At 41.1% G+C, this 20,480-nt stretch overlaps 1 protein-coding gene across 1 annotated transcript in view; it reads left to right on the top strand.

Moving 5' to 3' along the window:
• Positions 1-1,245: 1,245 nt before the first annotated feature.
• Positions 1,246-20,480, top strand: part of CD38 (CD38 molecule) — a 51,483-nt gene continuing 32,248 nt past the window's right edge. The window contains exon 1 of the mRNA XM_014788883.2: positions 1,246-1,707. Coding sequence (XP_014644369.2) covers positions 1,460-1,707 — 248 coding nt within the window. The 5' untranslated portion in view covers positions 1,246-1,459. The remainder of the gene's footprint in view (positions 1,708-20,480) is intronic.

A 20,480-nucleotide genomic window follows, 5' to 3' on the forward strand; every position in this document is an offset into this window, starting at 1 on the left:
TCGGCACACTCTGCTTTGGTGGCCCAGCTTCGCAGGTTTGGATCCTGGGCATGGACCTATACCACTCATCAAGCCATGCTGTGGCAGCAACCCATACACAAAATAGAGAAGATTGGCACAGATGTTAGCTCAGGGCTAATCCTCCTTAAGCAAAAAGAGGAAGACTGGCAACAAGTATTAGCTCAGGGCCAATCTTCCTCACCAAAAAAAAAAAAAAAGTCATGCCAGATCAAGTCACTCAGTGACCTTTGAAGGGTTAAAAATAAAACTCACAGGCCAAAAAGTCCTTATCCTGTCCTACCGGGTCATAGGTGGTCTGGCCTCCTGCTGCCCTCTGAACTTCTCTCCTATTCCGCCTCTCTCAACGCTGCATTCCAGCTCCAATGGCCTCCTCACTGCCCCTGGAACAGGCCAAGGGAATTTCTGCCTCAGAGTACTTGCATCTGCTATTCCCTTTGTCTGGAAAACTTTTGCCCCAGGAAGTCCTATGGCTTGATCTTTCACCTTCCTTAGGTGTCTGCTGAAATGTCACAGATGCTCCTAGTGCTAAGGAACCGGGAGAGAGGAGAGGCAGCAGAAGGCTGAGAAAAGCCACTCGAGTACTCATTGAACCACCACTTACAGTGTTTACTGCATATCAGACACTGTTCCCAGCACACCCCACGGATTAGTAAATTGCGTGTCCTTCATAGGTCACAGAGCAGGTAGTAATAGCTAACATTTACTGAGTGCTTACCATGTGTCAGGCATTGTGCTAAACACACGGTAAATATGAACTCAATCCTCATAACAACCCTGTGAGATAGGTGCTGCTATTATCCATGTTTTACATTTGAAGCACAGAGAGGTCAAGCAACTTGTCCCACGTCACCCAGCCAGTGGATGGTGGAGCTGGGTTTGAACTCAGAGCTTAACCACTGATGCCACTTGAGAGAAGGGGTAGGGCTTAAGTGGAGCCTTTAAAGGGGGCTGAGCAGGCATTTCCCAACGCTAAAAGAAGCAGAGTATTCCTCCCCAGGCAGAACGCATTGCTAGTACCCAGGCACAGAGGCAGGCAGGCAACCTTCACACTTTCCAGGAAGCAGCTGTGGCAAAGAGTGAAGTGCGAGGTTGATAAAGGGAGCTGGCCGAGGAGCGTGAGGATAAACTGTTATTCGGGCATCTGCAGAGCAAGGTTCGTCTGGCTGTTTCTCCCTGGAGATCGAGAGTGTGAGCCGTCCGCTCAGGAGTCTGGAAGTGAACGCTGTGGAAGTTGTTGAAGTCTTTCAAGTCCTTTAAATCCTTATTGGTCCGGCAGCCACGGAACTTTGAAGGAGGGGGTGGGGTGGGAAAGGAAGCCGAGAAAAGGCAAGCGAGCGATAAAAAGGAGGTGCAGTTTCTAAACAGGGCTCGCGTTCTCTCCTCCTTTCCTGCCCAGCCTCTCCTCCAACTTCGCCTGGCCAACCCCGCTTTAGACCCCATGGCCGACCACCGATTCAGCCCCGTGTCGGAGGAGAAACCCTGCTGCGACATCTCCAGGAAGGCCTGGATCTGGCTCTGCTTGTTTCTCTGTCTCGTGGTCTTGGGGGTCATCGCAGTGGTGATCGGAGTCCTGATGTGGCCCCGGCCGCTCAAGGAGTGGAAGGGGTCGGGCACCACTGCCCATTTGCGCGAGATCGTGCTGGGGAGATGCTACATCTACACTCAAATCATGCGGCCTGAGTTGAGGTGAGTTGGCGTCTGTGGCCCACGGCCGGACACCGCGCGCGGTGGTCACTGCGCGCGTCTGGGCACAGCCGGGCACAGCTGGGCACAGCTGGGCGCCGCGCGCGGAGCAGCCGTCGAGATTGGCCGAAACAAAGCAAGGACTGTTCTGGGTCAGCCGAGAGCCCGCTGGGCAGTGCTGAGCAGGAAGTCTCGGGCTTGCGATTCCGCGCGCCGCTCGCAGGAGCGGGTGGCGTTGGCCCCGAGCCGGCCGGCGGAGAGCGCGCTGCTGGTTGACCCGGCCCAACCCACTCAGCTGGTGAACGCTTGGCCGAGATGCCCGCCTTCTGGGCACGGCGCCCTGAGCCGGACTCGGCGCTCACAGCCCTGCTGCAGGGATGGAAAAAGACCCGCAGGTGCTGGGGCGGGAGGGGGCGGGCAGGAGGTTGCTGGCATTGTCTGCTTGGCTTGTGGTTTCTGCTAGCCGTCTCCGACTGCAAAGTGCCCCGGACGGTTACAGATGACACCTGGTTAAGTGGCTTGAGGAGCCTGCGGTAAGGGGATGGCGTCAGAAGGGCAGACCACTGAAATGAATTTCATTCATTGGTATAAAACAGCACCCCGATTCTTCTTGCCCACCGTGAAGTGAATGTGATAGAGAACTCATTAACAACACAAAACAAAACAATAACCATGTTACAATTGAGATATAACTTATACGGTAAGGTGCATTAGCTCGAGGAATCTGTCCAGACCCTGGAAACACCACCCACATCAGTCTATGGAACCTTCCCGGAAGGTTCCTCGTGCCCACACCCAGCTAGCTACTAATTTCCTCCCAAAGGGAACCACTGTCTTGACTTCCATTCCCAGGGCGTGGTGTCACCTAGAGTACTCATTTTTGAAGTTGTACATAAAGTAGAACAAGCTGGGAAGTGAAAAGCTACTTCTCAGGCTGCCAAAGGCAGGAGGCGGAGCGGGGATTTTACGCTGTGAGCTGGAGATTGATTGCACAGTTCCGTCTCCACGACACCCACAATCTCCGCTCTCCGCCAGCGCTCAACGGTTCGGTTCTAATGTGGATACCGGAGGTCTTACCTGCAGATTGTTCAGGTCCGAAGATTGCCATGGTCACGTGAAGACTTTTGTTTACAGATAATTAAATACTTAATTGAGAGAGAAACCTTCAGGTTACACTTAGTATCGATTAAATCAAGTGAAATCCAATTTGAGATGGTAATGATCAAAAGCGATATTTTTATTTTCACCTTAATTCAACAGTTTAAAAATTTTTGTTGTTCAGCCATCCTTGGTAAATTCACACTGTTGCTTAGATTAGCACATCCGTATAGCAAGCAAGATGCACCATAGAAACCACGTGGCTTTCTAATGTTCATCAGGATGCCTGCTCAGTATTAAACACAAAGGTGTGTATCCAAATGTATATATACATGTGTTCAACATATTTATATGTGTGTATGTAGATATATTCAAAAATATTAACCAAGGATGTCTTCTGTTAATAATTTTTGAACATCCTTCCAGATATCTAACAATGCACGTACACACACACTTTATATAAAAGGGTTAGTAATAATATGGTACTTAGTATGTACCAAGCACTTAAAAAAATATCAGATGGGGCCAATCAGCTGGTGCATAGTGGTTGGGTTCACAGGCTCTGCTTAGGTGGCCCCGAGTTCACGAGTTTGGACCCTGGGCATGGTCCTCCTCACCTCTCATCAAGCCGTACTGAGGCGGTGTCCCATATAGAAGAGCTACAACTCTACAACTATGATACACAACTATATACTGGGGCTTTGGGGAGAAAAAAGAGGAAGACTGGCAACAGATGTTAGTGCAGGGCCAATCTTCCTCAAAAAAAAAAACTGATAGTTTGGTTTAAAAAAAAAATCAGATCATTTAGTCCTTTAAAAGCTATATGAGGCCATTACTATTGCTGTCCATATGAGCAAACTGAAGTAGAGAGTTTGAGTAAATTGCCAAAAATTTGGCTCCAGAGACTGAACACTACACACTACTGCCTGTGTGTGTTCCGTAGGTAGGTAGAATGATCATAAAATTTATTGATCATGTCTGGAGACTTTTTGAAAAGAAGGGGGATGCTATTAATAATTATGCTGAGTCAATAGGCTTAAACAGGAAGACATGGTCACTTTATCTTCGGGTGGTTTAGCAGCGTGAACTCTGAAGTCTCGCTGCTCGGGTTTAAGTCTTGGCTCTGTCACATGGTAACTTTGGCGAGTTACCTTCTCTGTGCCGCAGGCTTCTCAACTATAAAATGGAATGATAGTACCTACCATTAAGTAGTACCTACTTAACGATACTACCTACCACAGGGGGAAATTATGAGGATTAAGAGGAATAATCCTGATATATAGTAAGTGCCCAGTGTTAATTTTTTTTGGAAATGCAGTATCACAGACATCTTTCAACAATAATAAATATAGATCAAGGCAACATCAAAACGGATGCCTAGAATTAGATTTATATAAATCATAATCCAATAAATCAGTCCTCCAATGATGGAATTTATGTTATTTCTAGTTTTTTACTATTCTTTTTTTAACTTAACACTTGGCCCTGGAGGTCTTTCAATGTCAGTATATATAAATGTACTTCATTGTTTTTAACAGTTCATAATATTCCATAGGGTAGATGTAATTGTTTCCTATTGACAGAAAATTATTTGTTTCCAATTTTCAGTCCCGTTCATTTGTTCAACAAATATTTGCTGACCATCTACTATGTTCCAGGCAGTGATCTAGCTACTGACAACACAGGAGTGAATGACGAAGTTCCCACTCTCATGAAGCTTTCGTCCCAGTTGGGAGAAACAGGCTGCCATGGATGTCTTTGTACATATATTCTTGTGGACACATGGAGGTGTTTCTGTAGGATAGATTTCTAGTGGTGGAATTGCTGTATCAAAGGGAGAATTACGCATGTTTTAAATTTTGATAAGTGTTTCTAAATTCCCTCCAAAATAACTGCACCATTTTATAGTCCCATCCCCATCTATCGGAAGACATGCTTTCCCACACTCTCTTCATTGCTGAATAGTATCAACTTTTTTTTTTTCTGAGAAAAATAACATCTAATTGTTCCCTGATTATAAGTGAGTCTTAGCATGTTGTATACATTTATTGGTCATTATATATTTTTTTTCTGTGAATTTCCTGTTCAGATCCTTGCTAGTTTCTACTGAATTGCTTGTTTATTTCTTTAAATGGGAATTCTTTATATACTGTAGATTATAGATATGGTGTTTTCTTTCTCTGTCTGTTGTCCTTATAACCTTTCCGATGTCTGTTGCTCCCCTCCCCAGACTTTAACTTCAAGGTCATGACTTTTGGATTAATAATTTGTTCCCTCTTTTTATGTCATTGAAAGTCTGGCATGCTGACTGTTTCCCTTGTAGTCATATTAAGAGGGTATCTCTTAAGATCAGCAATCTTTTCCCTGATGGATTCTGAAATCATCCCTGTGATCCTCTTCTAACATCCATCCCTTGCTACATCACTCTCTCCTGCCTTGGTCTTCTATATTGGCCAAAGCAGCAATTTATGTCAATTACTTGACGTGGTATTTCTACTTTGACATAGTGCTTCTTACCTTTGCAGGTCTTTGTTAAGACTATGTATTAACGTATAAAAATGTGATATGTGATACCAAGTAAAACAAAACCAGTGTAAAAATTACACATATAATAATTATAACAATTTAAAACTGAATGTAAAGGAGAAAAGTAAAATATGGCACTGCTGGGTTAACAACGGAATTATTGTAGGTTTCTTTCCTTATTATTCTTCAGTTTCAAATTATCTATAATTGGTATTTTGCTTAGCTATTACTACATAATAAACCACTCCAAAACTTAGTGGCTGAAAATATAAATCATTTTATTATTTCACAAGACTCTGTGGATTGATCTCGCTTAGCTAGGTGGTTCTTCTGCTGCTTGTGATGTTGGCTGGGGCTGAAGTCATCTGGGGACTCAACTAAGCTGGAATCTCCAAAGTAGATGAGACATCATTCTCATGAATGGCACCTTGGAGGGGTCAGCTGAAAGGCTGGTATCACCTGGGAGGCTGGAAAGGCCGAGTCTCTCTCTTCCTCCATGATGTCTCAGAGCCTTACAGTCACACCCCTGAAGTCTTGACTTGTGACCATGTTTTACTGGCAGCACTCTGGATGCGATCATGGCCTTGAGGCCATTTCTTACTTTGAAATTCTTTTACTAGGAAATACAGGGAATGACAAACAGTTTTATTTTCAAACCCAGCAAATCCTGACTTGGAAATATTTGCTCTTGATTCTGCTTAAAAATAAACAGTTCTTGTTTAGTTCATTTCTCTCTGTACCTTATCGTACACAGCTAAAAGAAATGAGTTGGCACTTTCAACATTGTGCCTGGAAATCTCCTTAGTCAAATCCATAAGTCCCTTAGGTATGTTTCTATTAGCTCCATTACTGCAGGTGACAGTATTACAAGCTTTCCACCACTACCTAACGTGGGTCACCTTTCTCCTAGCCTCCACTAATGATTTCCTCTGTGTCCATCCAGGCTTCACGAACAGTCTCCTTAAGGCCTTTTTCGCTTCTGCCTGCCTCCCAGTCCCCAATCTAATGCCACATTGTAGTATTCAGGTTCTCTAGAGAAAGAAAGAGAGCAAGAGACAGAGAGGAGATTGATTTTAAGGAATGGGCTCATGTGATTGTGGAGGCTGACGAGTCCAAAATCTGCAGGATAGGCAGGCAGCTGGAGACCCAGGGAAGAGGTGATGTTGCAGTTCAAGTCTGAAGGCAGCCTACCTGCAGAATTCCCTTTTCCTCCGGGGAGGTCAGTCTTTTTCTTAAGGCCCTCAGGTGATTGAATGAGGCCCATCCATATGATGGAGAGTCATCTGCTTTACTCAAAGTCCATCCATTTAAATGCGACATCCAGATGTGTTTGACCAAATACCTGGGTACCATGACCTAGCCAAGTTGACACAGAAAATGAACCATCATATGCGTGTTAGGTTTCTGTTATGCAGCGCCTCACTTCCACGTACCACTTTCTGTTTTGGTTATCTATTGCTGCATCATAAACTACTCTAAAATGTGGTGTCTTAAAACAACAACCATTTATTATGTTTCATGATTTCTTGGATCGTCTGGGATCAGCTGGATGGTCGGCTTCATGTGACGTCAGCTGGGACTGCAGTCATTGAGGGGATTGACTTGGCTGGAACATTCAAAATGTCATGCTTACATGATGGAGCCATGGCGCCTGGGATCAGCTCGGAGGGCTGGGCCTCTCTTTCTCTCTGTATCATCTCAGGGCTTCTCCTCCTTGTGGCCTATCCACATGGTCTCTCTATGGTGCAGCTCGATTTCTTCAGCATTCCTAAACTCAGAAGTGGAGCCTGGCAGGCCTTCTTAAAGCTTTAGACCCATAACTGACATAGCATCACTTCCACCACATTCTATTAATTAAAATAGTCATGAGTACAGCCCAGAATCAAGAGGAGAGAAAACAAACTCCACCCTTCGATGGGAGGAGTAATGAAAATTTTGTGGATGGCTTTAACCCTTCATGTATCTTTATGTTAGCTTTTTCATTTTAATTTTCTTCTCATATTTTTTGTTCTTCTGTTACATCTATTGTCTTTCTACTTTATTACCTTTTGTTAATTATATTTAAAAATGATAAAAATCTAATACATGTTTCTTGGAATATAAACTCGTTGAATCTAGGGACATTTTCTTGATGATATATCTCGAGGACCTAAAATAGTGCCTGGAATATAATAAGCAAAAATATTTAGTTGAATTAAATGAATGGTATGAAAGTCAGTGTATTACAAATAGAAACAAGCAAAGCCATAATAAATACACCTCCCCAACAAACTTTCAATACCATCACTCTCAAATCTATCAATTTCTATTTTGGGAAATAGATTACAATATAGATTGTAATATAGATTGAATATAGATAAAAATAGAAACAATATAGATTATTATTTTTTCTTTTATGTAAGAGCTTCTTGGTACTTCTTTGTAGGTTGTAGGACTTTATCTTCTTCACCTGTTCCTTTTTCTTGGTTTTCCTTTTCCAAAATATCTCCCCCCAAACTCACTTTCTGCCAGTCTATTAGTGTGGGTAGGCAAGTGTTTAAACTTGTCTCTGGTTATCAAGCTGGGCCTTTTTTGAGTTGAACCAGGATCATTAAATGCAGAACATTTCAGAACACATTATATCTTGCTCTCTTGTGCCAAGGTTCACACACGGGAGCTACCTCTGACCAAGATGGCCTTGGGCATACGAAACCCAAGAGACATGTGGCCAAGACTCACCAAAGTGTTAGCAAATTGTTAGCACTGACACCTTGGGGATATTGATACTGTGGCAGAGTGTCAAGTGTCCAGGCGACAGTCAGGACCCAGGGAACGTGCACGAGTGGAGCAGATCCTGCAGGAGGGAATGGAGAGCCAGCACCCAGAATAACATGAGCTTTCTAGGGAGGAACCTGGATGCTGTGGCTTCAGTTCCACGAATCTTCTCACCTTGGGGAGAACCAGCCCTTGCTGTGAACTGCAGGCATCAGTGCTAGCTGCTGGCTGTCTAGGGATGGGAGCAGGCTTTCTCTGACAGCTCTCCTCATCCCTGCCCCAAGACAAGCTGGGAGGGGGAGGACTGTTTTATTCACCTCTGGATCCCCCGTTATCCAGCACATTGCTCATCATGTTATAGTCTCTTAATAGACGCTTGCTAAATTCAACTCACGTAAGTCTACATCATGCTGGTTGAAACATAAACATTAATAGTGAGAGGCTTAATCAGAGAAAATTCTTCATCCATCTTACCCTATCATCTTCTAATGATCACTTCTGTGCCCACTTGGACTATCTTTTCTGATTCCTTTATGTTCATTTCGCAATATCTTTTTGCTTCTCCTTCCTCTTTAAAATTTCACAAGATTTCTCAGGGATCAAGTCTTCATTTTTACTTCCCCATGCCTCTCATTTTGATGACTTTAGCATTTTATTAACTTCTACTTAGTAAAATTTTTTAGTAGAAAATGTATAAAAGAGAAAATTCATACAAACACTTATTGAAAACTTACTGTGTGCCTGGTGCTGGGGCTAGACATGGGGGATTAGAGGGGAAGAAAACACGAGTCCTGCTCTCTAGAGTCCTGTAGAGGAGGTTGGGGAGGACCGGCCTGAAAACCGAGCACTGCAGGGCAATGTGATCTGTAGCAGCGAATAGGTTTATACACGGATGAGAGGAGCCCTGAGGAGGGAGGGGTTGCTTTTGTGCTGTTAGCCCTTTGCTAGATCCCATAGGGGTGTGTAAGATGTACTCAGGTACTATCAAACAAGAAAATACATGAATTGCTGTGAATCAAGTGCCAGCACAATACCACAGAGATTCAGAAATGAGCATCACTCACCTGGTGGGGTAAAGTCAGGAAGGACTTCATGAAAGAAGCAGCATTTGAGGTCTTCTTTCTACAATATAATTTCAACAAAAACGTGTTCTGCAGAGCGTGTGTTACCTTGTTGAATGAAGCCCTGGAGACAGATAAGATGCCGCGGCAGGAGGAGGATTGACTGATTGATGGCCCTAACTCTTTAAAGGTTGTGGGACCTTGGGGAGGATCCCACTGGCAAGAGGATCTGGACTTCATGTTGGCCTGTGCACAACCTAGACTTTCTCAGCACACAAGAGAGTATGAGAGTAAACATATTTACACAGGACAGAATTCTGGCATGTTTTCCCTTTGGAGCGATGGAATGACCACCCGCTCAACGTCTGTATTCCCAGTTAGACCATGAGCTTCATTCAAGCGTTGCACAGCCTCATGTTCACCTATGTGTCCTTAATGCTTAGGACCGTGATTATCAGGCTTCCTTTACCCCATCTTTCAATCTGGGGTTCTAAGACAGAGACCAGTGGCCAGAGAGTCTTAGATGCACCCAACTGAATGTGGAAGGTGAACCAGAGAAAGTGAAATGGGGCTCCAAAGTGTGGGGCCTGGGTGCTTTTGTGGTCACAAATGGGGAAGTCAGACTCTAGGGCTATCTGTGGAAGAAAGGGTGGAGTGAATACATATGCAAATAAACTGAGTTTGGGGCCTGTGGAGCTTGGGGTGCTACCAGGACATCTGGGAGAATGTAGCTCTAGGGACAGAATCTTCTAGAAGCAATGGCTAGTTGGAAGCCCTGGTTGCACATCAGATGACTGAGCGAGAGAAGGCAGAGATGAGAGGGAGAAGGGGAGATGCTACTTCTGTGCTCTTTGGCCTGGCATTTTGCTTCAGGTGGTGTCCCTGGAAAGGTCAGTGGTGTTCACTGCTGACGTCCCACGCACGCTCCTTGTTCTGGTTTCACTATTAATAGCTGAAGGAAGTGGTGGTGTTTGGCCTGGACAGAAGACTTTTGTCATTTATCACAATGAACACTCAGGGCTTTTTTGCTTCCTTCTTTCCTTTTTGGTGGGAAAATCCTTGGAAAACAGCTGTCAAAAGTTTATTTAGCAGTTTTGAAGGGAGAAAGGTTGGGAGTCAATGTTTATGGGTTGTCTACAATATAGTAGGAACTTGATAGAGTTGGTTCTTTGTAAACTTTATCAGAATCCTGTCAGGAAAGTCTCAGGACACACGTCTTATGGATGGGGAAATGGACCCTGAGAGAGGTGAGTGTGGCGATCTCTTAGTCAGTCAGGGCTGGCTAGGTAATTTGTGGGGCTCCTCGCAAAGTGAAAACATGGGGCTCATTGTTCAGAAAGCAAGAGAAAGCTTTTCGTTTCATCTACAGTCTTTCTTACCACCTGCCAGGGGGTTTTTACTTGCTCTTTGATGTTGAGTCCCCTTGGGAACAGGGATATATGCAGGGAGAGAGCAGACCCTCACAGGTGCCTGGGGCCACATCCGCAATTGGGCACACGGAGAAGGTACACTTGACCCCTACTCTCCTGCATTCAGGCTCCTGCTGGAGGCAAAGGGGGGCAGTGGTCATTAGGTGGCTGACAACCTGCCCCAGGGAGGTGGAGAAGCAGCAGGACGTGTGAACCAAGGCTTCAAGGCCCTGGTGCATGCTCCAGTGTCCCATTGGACTTCTCTCACAAAACACAAAAGCAAAGACAAAATTATTAAGAATTTCCAGACAGCAACTGCAGAGCATTAAACTCCAAGTGCAGGTCTTTCTGAGCCTAGGGCCTTGTGTGACTGCATCGGTCATATGTCCGTGCAGCCATGCTAGTAGTCAGGACACGGCAGAGTGCAGATTGAAACTCATCTCTTTCTATCCTTGGAATCATCAGATCCATTAGACCGATGGGAAAACTGAGGCATGGAGTGATTTTTCCCAAGGTCCAGACCTGGTAAATGGTAGAGCTGGTTTTTGAACTGACTGCACAGCTTGGAGCCACCACATCATATGGCTTCCAAAAGAGTGTGGTCTAAGCAAGGGCCTGGGGTGCCCCATTCCAACTATATTAGCATTGCTGTAGTCTCCAGATGGAGGCACCTGGTACTTTTTCTGTCTGTCTCAAAGGTGAGTCATGAGGCTGCAGTGTGAGATCACTGGTCTCCTCCTTGTAGGGAGGCAAGGTCCTAGAGTTTGGTGCTTTCTCTTTGTCCTTCAGGAAATAGTATGAATCTCTGCAGGTAAAGCAGCAGAATGCCATGCTCTTCCTTGGTTGCCAGGACATGTTCTTTGTGGTTTATTTCACCTCTTGGACCATCACTTCTTAGAGCTGAGTCAGGAAGGATGTAGTACATACTCTGCATCCCTGATCCCAAGCTTGTGGAGGGCACTGCTGATTGATCACTACACGTTGGGTGAGCCTGGGTCCAGCCTCAAAATCCTCTACACAGCACGCCACATAGACACTACTAGTTGGTTGGAGTTGTTCTAAGAGATGACATCTATTTGTTATTCTGCATCAGAATCATGTTGCTTGTCAGCCTCAGTAGGTAAGTGTAAAACATTATTTATCCCACCTGGGGATATTCTATCATCATTTCATCCCCTTTCAGTTCTGGGTGCTTAAGTTCAAGAGTGACTAACAGATGAGAGTGGGTCCAGAAGTAGGGGGCTGCAGGAGGAGAAGCTGGATGAAGAAGTTCAAGAGCCTTGGGCTCCTTGGCTTAGAGAGATCTGATGGGAGGTAGTATAGGTGACCAGGTGTCCTCCAGTAGTTGAAGAACAGGAGTCTTGTTGCAAAGTGATCAGGTGTGTGTTGCATAGCTCTACAAGGCAGAATTAGAGCCTCAAATAGCAAAAAGTCAGAATCACAGCAAACATTTGCACAGCTCTTCTCAATTTGAATTCGTTTATCAGAGTAGAAGTTTCAGAAATTAAGAGCATGACTTCCGTAACATACAGAATCAACATATGTCAAAGATTTATTTACTCATTTATCAGGGAACCAGTGAAACGATAAAGTCAGTTCAAAGAACGTATGGAGGCACTGAGTATTTATAAGTATTTAAAAAGGAATATTAAAATTAGATTGATAGGTTATATGTAAAACTGGTTAATGATCTACAAGGCAATAAAAAGCCATAAGCTTTGGGGATATCTTTTCTATCAGACGAATTATTTGCATCTCTAATAGGCAAGATTCATAAGTTACCATCTAAGTTCATAAGGTTTGATAGTAAATAGCAAAGACAAACAAGGATACATTCTGCTAGCTAACTAAATAATTCTTGGGTAAACTTGTCAAGCAATGTCCCAATATGACATTGAAAGGACATGCTGCCCACCTTTTTGCCTTATTTCCAAGTTTTAAATAATTTTGTAAAATGTTTATTCAATAAGTATTTATCCAGCTCCTATTATGTTCCACAAACTCTTCTAGATCCTGGAGATATAGAGTAGAAAACAAAGCAGACTACATTCTTGCTCACATAGAACTTATACTCTATTGGGGAGGGGGGGCACAGATGATAAATAAAGCAGACAAATATACAGTGTGGCAGATGGTCAAGGTGCTAAAAAGAGTGCTGAGGGGGTAGTGTTTTGTCTCAAGTATGATAATAAAATAAGGAAGGCTTCACTGAAAGCTGACATTTTAGCAAATACCTGAAGAAAGAGGGAGAGCAAAACTTAGAAATGTCTGGGAAAGAGCATCCTAGGCAGAGGAAGAGCTGTGCGAAGGCAAAGACCAGCAAGGAAGCCTGGAGTATCAGAGCTGTTTGTTATGGAAATTTTCAAACATATGTAAAACTAGAGAAAATAATAATCAACCCCCATTTACCCAACCTCAGTAATTATCAACATTCTGCTATCCTTATTTCATTTATCTCCTCACTTTTTTTCTCCTAAAGTACTTTAAAGCAAATTCCAGACTTCATATCATTTGTCTGTAAATATTTCAGTGTGTATCTCTAACAAAAAAAAAAACATGAAAAAAACATAACTCTAATATCATCATGCCTAACAAAATTAAGGGTAATTCTTTAATATTATCTAATATCTACCCTGTATTCAATTTTCCTTGATTTTCTTAGAAATGTAACTTTATAATTGATTTCTTCAAATGAAGCATCACACATTGCATTTGGCTCTCTTAAGTATCCTGCAATTCATAACACTTTTCCCTTCCCTGTTTTGAAATGCCTAGTAATTGTTTGAAAAGACTGGGAAATTTGTCTTGTAGAACTTCCCACCTGTTGGAATTGGCTCCTGGTTTTATTTAACATGCTCCTCTCTTCCCTGTCTTCCCTGCAAACTGAGAGCCCGGTTGGAGTCAGATTAGGTTTGGAGGTGGGCGGAAATGCTGTAAAGAGGGAGTGTAATTCCTCTGGCATTGCATCAGGAGGCACAGAATGTCACATAGCCCGACATTTAGGGAGATTAACAGGATTGGGTATTATCTGCCTGATTCATCCATTATAAAATTCCACAACCACTTTTCATTTAATTAGTTTAGCAGCATTTGATAATTGTTGCCAAGATTGATTATTTCTGTAGAGGCTATAAAATGGATATTTTCTAATTCTAAGATTGCTTCTGCACTTATTTACTCTAATTCTTCTAAACAGAAGGCTTTCTCTCATTCATCATTTTGTTGCCCTGAAATAGAGTCCAAAAAAGAAAGGCAGGATAGATGCTTGATTCTCGTCCTTTATTTATCATTTTACAGAATAATAAATTGGTTAATGCCCTATCACCCTCTAGAGAGGACCAATGAGTTCTTTTTAAAATATTATGAACTCATGGCTTTTTATGTATTTAATATGTATCAATTCTTTATGTCACTGTTCTATTTATTGTTTAAATTGTCCTGTCTTTGGCCCATGGGAGCCCCTTTAAGTTGGCTCTGTGACATGTTGATATGTCCCCACTTGTTTGTGAGAGCTTCTTTTCTTTTTGTCACAATAAGATGTCCCAGGCTCATTTTGTAAATGTCCTCCCCTAGAACTGGGGATTGGCCATTTCTACAAGGAATCCTGCTTACTTTTAGTAGAAATAAAATTTAGAGACTACATTAGATTATCATACTTTTTTGGCTGTTTTAGTTGACAGTGCTAGAAAATATATTCTTTTAAAGAAAGAGACAAATAAATGTTCATATTGATAATTCCAATTCAGTGAAAGGCACAAGGTTTTTATTTAATGTTTTTTTTTTCATAGAGAAACAGATTAGCCTCTACTTTATGTTTGTATTTTGTTTCTCTCACACTGAAAATCTTCGTTCCTAATGACATTAATATAATTATGTATTTGCTGACATATATATATGATTATATATGTCTACATATTATTATTACTAACAAAATGTCTAAATGTCTTTACAGTTCTTTTAGTCCTTAGGATATAGGATACATCCCACTAATGGTGTATAGTGATGTATAGAACATGTACCAGTGTCTGACGCCTTATTAAAGGGATAGCTCTGGCTGCTGTGTTAAGAACAGATGGTAGTGGGGCAAGGACAGAAGCAGGGAAGTCATTTAGAGGTTCTTGTAGTAGTTTAGATGAAAGACAACCGTGACTGGGATAGTGATGGATGGTGGTGAGAAGTGGATGGATTCTGGACACATTTTGAGAATAGATCCCATATGATTTGCTATGGACTGGTATATATGGGAAGTGAAAGTAAAAGAAGAAACAACAATGATTCCAAGATTTGTGGGCTGAGTTACCGGAAAAATGAATTGCTGTTTATCAAAAAGGGAAAGACTGGGGTGAAGCAAGTTGGGAAAGGAATCAGCAGTTTGGTTTTGTACATATTAGTTTTGCAATGTCCATCATCATCTAACTGGAGATGTTGAATAGGAAGTTGGTTCATATGAGTCTGCAGGACTAGGGAGAGGTCTGGGCTGGAGATATAAACGTGCAAGTTAACAGGGTGTGCAAATTCAGGGGAAGATGTTTCAGAAGGAAGAAGTGTAACCAACTCGTTCAAGTGATTCCGACTGGTCAAGAAGGCTGAAAACCGAGAATTGACCAACAGATTGATGATTTTGACAAGATCAGTTTTGGAGGAGGGGTAGTGATGAAAACCTGTCTGAAATGGAGCCAAGAAAAAAAATGGGAAGAGAGAAATTGAAACTCCGCACATAGACAACTCTTGCAAGGGGTTTTGCTGGATAGGAGAGCAGAAGTGGGGTAGTGGCTGGATGGATAAGGAGAGGTTCAAGATGGAAGAAATTGGGCTTGTTTGAGAGGTAGCTTCTTTAAAGTGGAAGCCATTTAAGTAAAGAATGCTTCTAGATTTCTGCAGTTTCCTATGATCTTTCACAATTGGCCTACCAATATCAGATTCAACAACATTTTTTTTCCCTTGGCAAGATTGGCCCTGCACTAACATCTGTTTCCAATCTTCCTCTTTTTCTTTTGTCTCCCCAAAGCCCCAGTACATAGTTGTGCATCATAGTTGTAGAGTTGTAGCTTTTCTATGTGGGATGCTGCCTCAGCATGGCTTGATGAGCGGTCAGTAGGTCCGTGCCCAGGATCTGAACCGGCGAATCCCGGGCCGCCAAAGCAGAATGCACGAACTTAACTGCTACACTACTGGGCCGGCCCCTCCACAACATTTTTTAAGTGACTCACCTATGGTCATTTTACCAAGATATTCAACTCAGTTTTCATAGAAAAAAATTTTTTCTCATTTTCAACTTACCTAATTTATTTATAAACACTTTAATTAAATTATATATTAAAACCAAAACAACAAGCATGAACATTTTTATGAATAGGTAAAGCAACAACCAAGTGAGTAAAAATGAAAGTTCTTGGGTATACTAGAGAGTAGCCCATTAATTGTGTAGAAGACAAACAACTTGCATAGAGAGAATGAATAGCGTTGGTTAAAACTGCAGTGACTCAGTTAAATAGGGGCCAGTCAAGAGATTTTTTGCAATAAATGAATTTGGAAGTGGTCAGTTATTTTTTCTTGCTATTAAACGAACCCCTTAGAAATAGATCAGGTCAGAAAAATACCAAGACAGAGTTTTCTTTAAATGAAGGATAGTGGAAGGAATGGATGCAAGATGCTAAGAACAAAACAGGAAACTGAATGATAGATAAAATCAAGAATTGCTTTCCTCTGTGTGTGTGTGTTTTGTGTGTGTGTGTGTGTTTCAAAGACTAAGGGCTTGGAAGGGCAGGAGTGATTATATTCATGGATTTTTGTAGGTGTTCTTAGTGAGGAGTAGGGGATTACCTTTTTCAACAAAATATCACGAGTAGATATCCACTCTGGAAGGAGGGGGTGATGAGAATCTTCTTTTTGAAGACAAAAAAGAAAGTAAAAGTGGAGGTCAGAAATTTGAAGGATAAATGGAGCAAGAGAATAACATTCTTTTTCCTTCCAATGATTCTTATTTTTTTCTTATTATAAAAGTAAAACATGCCCATTGTAGAACACTTGGAAAAAATACAAAAATATAGAAAATAATACAAAACCACTTTACCCCCAAAATGGAATTCTAAATAGTGGGGAATGCCACAATCTAAATGAGTAAGGAGACTCACAAATGGAAGATATAGAGCTGCTGAAATGGATGGCCTCAGCATAAGTAGTTTTATAGACATAATTCAAATTTCTTCTATAATCTGACCTTTAAAAAAATTGCTAAGCTCAGTTTTCCACTTCCTACTAGAATGGACCAAACATGATACATCCACATGGTAGAAAGTGATCTATATCTCTGGTCTTTGGATGCTTTGAAGCAGTTAGTAAAGCTTGATTTGAAGACACATTAGAAATTCCCTCAAGGCATATTTTTACTTGGCCATGATCCATATTTGCCTTGATATTGTTCAAATGTTTCTTTTCTCTTATGATGACTATCAAGCAAATAATATAAAGTCATTTCTGTCTTTGGCACCTCATGGTTTAAATATTGTGAAATTCATAATAAAATTGCTTCCCTCATTTTCTTGGTTCCTAGGAGTAAGAGTTTATTTATGAATTAACTTATCTAGAGCAGTGTCAAAGTTGGCAGTAATGAAATCTCCTTGGGAATTCTTCAAGAGTAAAGAAAGACTGAAAACATACTGGGTTGAAACTGGGAGAGATTTAAAACTACAAAGGAATGTTTGAGACTTAGATCAAAGAAAATTGATCACATTTTGGGGACCTATTTTTTCAAAGGTACTTTTGAAGCCCAAGATGTGAACATATCAATTTACAACTGAAGGCTGTACTTTTTGTATTAGCCAGGTCTAGTTTTCTTCATTCCTCCCGCTCCAAGGACTTCTTTTTCCTTCTTCTATCTTTCTCATTCCCCAGTCAATATCTCCTATGAACTTTTTCTTTTTTAAAATTAAACACGTTAAATTATGAAAATGTTAAACACACTGGAGTGTCCATGGAATAATATTACAAATTTCCATTTACTCACCATGCACAGTTAACAGACAATAAAACTTTTGTCATATTTGCTTCAGATCTTTTTTCTAGTTTTTAAAAAAATAACATGTTATAGATAAAATCAAGACGTCTCTCTCCCAATTTCTTTTTCTTCTTCCTCAGAGGCAAACACTGCTGCTTGCTTCACCTGTATCTTTCTAGAGATGTTCTCTGAATATATAAGCATATATTCATGTATTCTTTTTCCCTATACATTCTCTCTTCTGTTGCACTTTTTTTTTTCACTTAACAATGTATCTGATTATAGTGTAGTTCTATCTCATTCTAATAGTTACATAGTATTCAATTTTATGGATTTACTATTTCTAGACTTGTATTGATGGACATTTAGGTTGTTTAAAATCTTTTGCAATATATTACAAACAATGCTGCAATAAAATCCTTGTGCGTGTAAGATAGAATCCTAGGAGTGGCGTCGCTCATTTAAAGGATATGTCACTTTTAGTTTTGAAAACAGCCAAATTTCTATTTATGAGGCAGTGCTCTTCTTGAAGTAGCAAGTTTCTTTTTCCTCATACCTTTACTCCACAGGGTGTTTACAAACTTTCTGGTTTTTACCAATCTGATAAGGGAAGATGTTATTGCAGTTTCATTTTAATTTGTATTTACTTCCTGTTTTTGTCCTGTTGAATAAACTTTGCTTTTTCCAGTTAGCAATATGTTTTGATGATTTTAATTACATTATTTCAGGGATTTATCCACGTTGATAGAGGAGCTCTAGTTCTTTAATTTTAACTACTGTGTAGTATCATATTGAGTGACCACACCCCATATTTATCAATCTATTCCCTTATTCTCAGTTATTGCTGGCAAAAACAATGGTAAAACATACATGTCTACTTGTGCATATGATTTTTTCTAAGTGTTTAACTAGAGGTAGAATTACTAAGTCACGGAGTATGCCATTGTCACCTTTACTGGATGTATTAGTTTGCCAGGGCTGCCATAATGAATTACTGCAAACTAGGTGGCTTAAACAATAGAAATTTATCGTCTCACAGTTCTGGAGGCCAGAAGTCTGAAATTAAGGTGTCAGCAGGGTTGGTTCCTTCTGAGAGCTGTGAGAAACAATTTGTTCCAGGCCTCTCTCCTAGCTTCTGGAAGCCTCAGGCATTCCTTGCCTTGTAGATGCTGTTCTCTCAATGTCTTCACATTGTCTTCCTTCTGTGTGTGTCTGTCTCCGTTTTCAAATTTCCCCATTTTATAAGGACCTTGGTCATCTTGGATTAGGGCCCACCCTTATCCTCATCTTAACTTGATCATCTTCAAAGACCTTATTTCCAAATAAGGTCACAATCTGAGGTGCTTGGGGCCAGGACTTTAACATCTTTTTGGGGTACACAATTCTTTCCATAACACTGAATATACCAGTTAAGATGCTTTTGGCCTCAAGTAAAAGAATACTCAACTGAAAGTGGTTTAAAGCAAGAGATTTTTATAGACACACATAGCAAGACATCCAGAAGTGGGGTGGTCCTAGGGTTGGTTCAGAATCTCACTAATGGCCCAGGATCTCTCCTTTCACTCCTCCATCTCCCTAAGGCTTTCATCCGTAAGCTTCTTATCAGAAGATGGCTGCTGCAGCTCCAGGCAATATGTCCTTAGAGAACGATACCCAAGAGCAGAGAGCAGGAGGATGGGCAGGAAAGCCCTTGTTGCAAATCTCTCTTTACCAGGGAATAACGTCTTTGCCAGAAGTCCTCCCTCAACTGTCTCTGTGCTTCCCCTTGAATATCACTAGCCAGAATTGAGCCACATGATGCCCCAAACTAAAAAGGAGGCTTGCAAAGTAAGTATTTGATATTTTGAATCACTATGATAGGAGTTGTGCCTGCCAATAGGGAAGAAGGGTGAGGAAAATCTATTTGGGTAGGGAACTAACAGTGTCTTCCACAATCCATACGGCTAAATTGGTCTCCAAATTGTGGTATCGATTTACTTCCACAAAAGCAATGTGAAAGTCCTTTTGGCTGTGCACCCTCACCATTACTTGGAATTGTCCAATGTAAACTATTTTGCCCATCTCTTTGTAGCTTTAATTTTCATTTCCCTGATTACTAACACAGTTGATCATCTTCTTATGTGTTTATTGGTTATTCTGGTGTCTTCTGTGAAATGCCTATTTTTGTCTTTTGCCTGTTTTTATATTGAATTGTCTGTCTTCTTTACACATTCAAGATTCTAATTTGTTGTCAGTTATGTGGATTGCAAATATGTTCTCCCAATCTGTGGCTTGACTCGCCTTTATTTATCGGTCACTTGTCTTACTGAAGATTTTAACGTAACCATATTTATCTTTTCTTTTATGGATATGCCTTTTGTATCTTATTTAAGAACTTATCTTTTACCAGAAGGGACAAAAATGGCCACATATATTCCAAAAATTTTAAACTTTTCTTTTTATTATTAACTCTTTTATTCATTTGGAATTTATCTTTGTGCATGGTGTAAGGTAGGAACACAGTTTCATTTTTTTCCAGCAGATAGATAGTCAGTTGTGTGAGTACTGTTTATCAAATAATCCATCCTTTACCAGGGGCTTTATAATGACACTTCTCTTGCATACCAGGTTTATTACTTTGTTTCTGGGCTCTCTAACCTCTTTTATGATCCATTTATCCCTATACCACTGCTATATTGTTTAAATTACTAATGTCTTGATATCCAGTAGAGTATGTCTGCTGTCTGTTACTAGAGATTACTTTACATTTTTAAGAAGTTCATATAAATGGAATCATATACTATGTACTCTTTTGTGTCTGGCTTCTTTCATGGCTTCGGCATGATGTTTTTGAAATTCATCCCTGTTGCTGTATGTTTCAATAGTTTGGTCTTTTTTATTGCTTTACAGTAGCCCATTGTGTGTATATACCACAATTTGTTTATCCATTTA

Source organism: Ceratotherium simum, chromosome 8 (genome assembly GCF_057802395.1).
Source record: "Ceratotherium simum simum isolate JZ-2026a chromosome 8, ASM5780239v1, whole genome shotgun sequence".
NCBI classification, from domain to species: domain Eukaryota; kingdom Metazoa; phylum Chordata; class Mammalia; order Perissodactyla; family Rhinocerotidae; genus Ceratotherium; species Ceratotherium simum.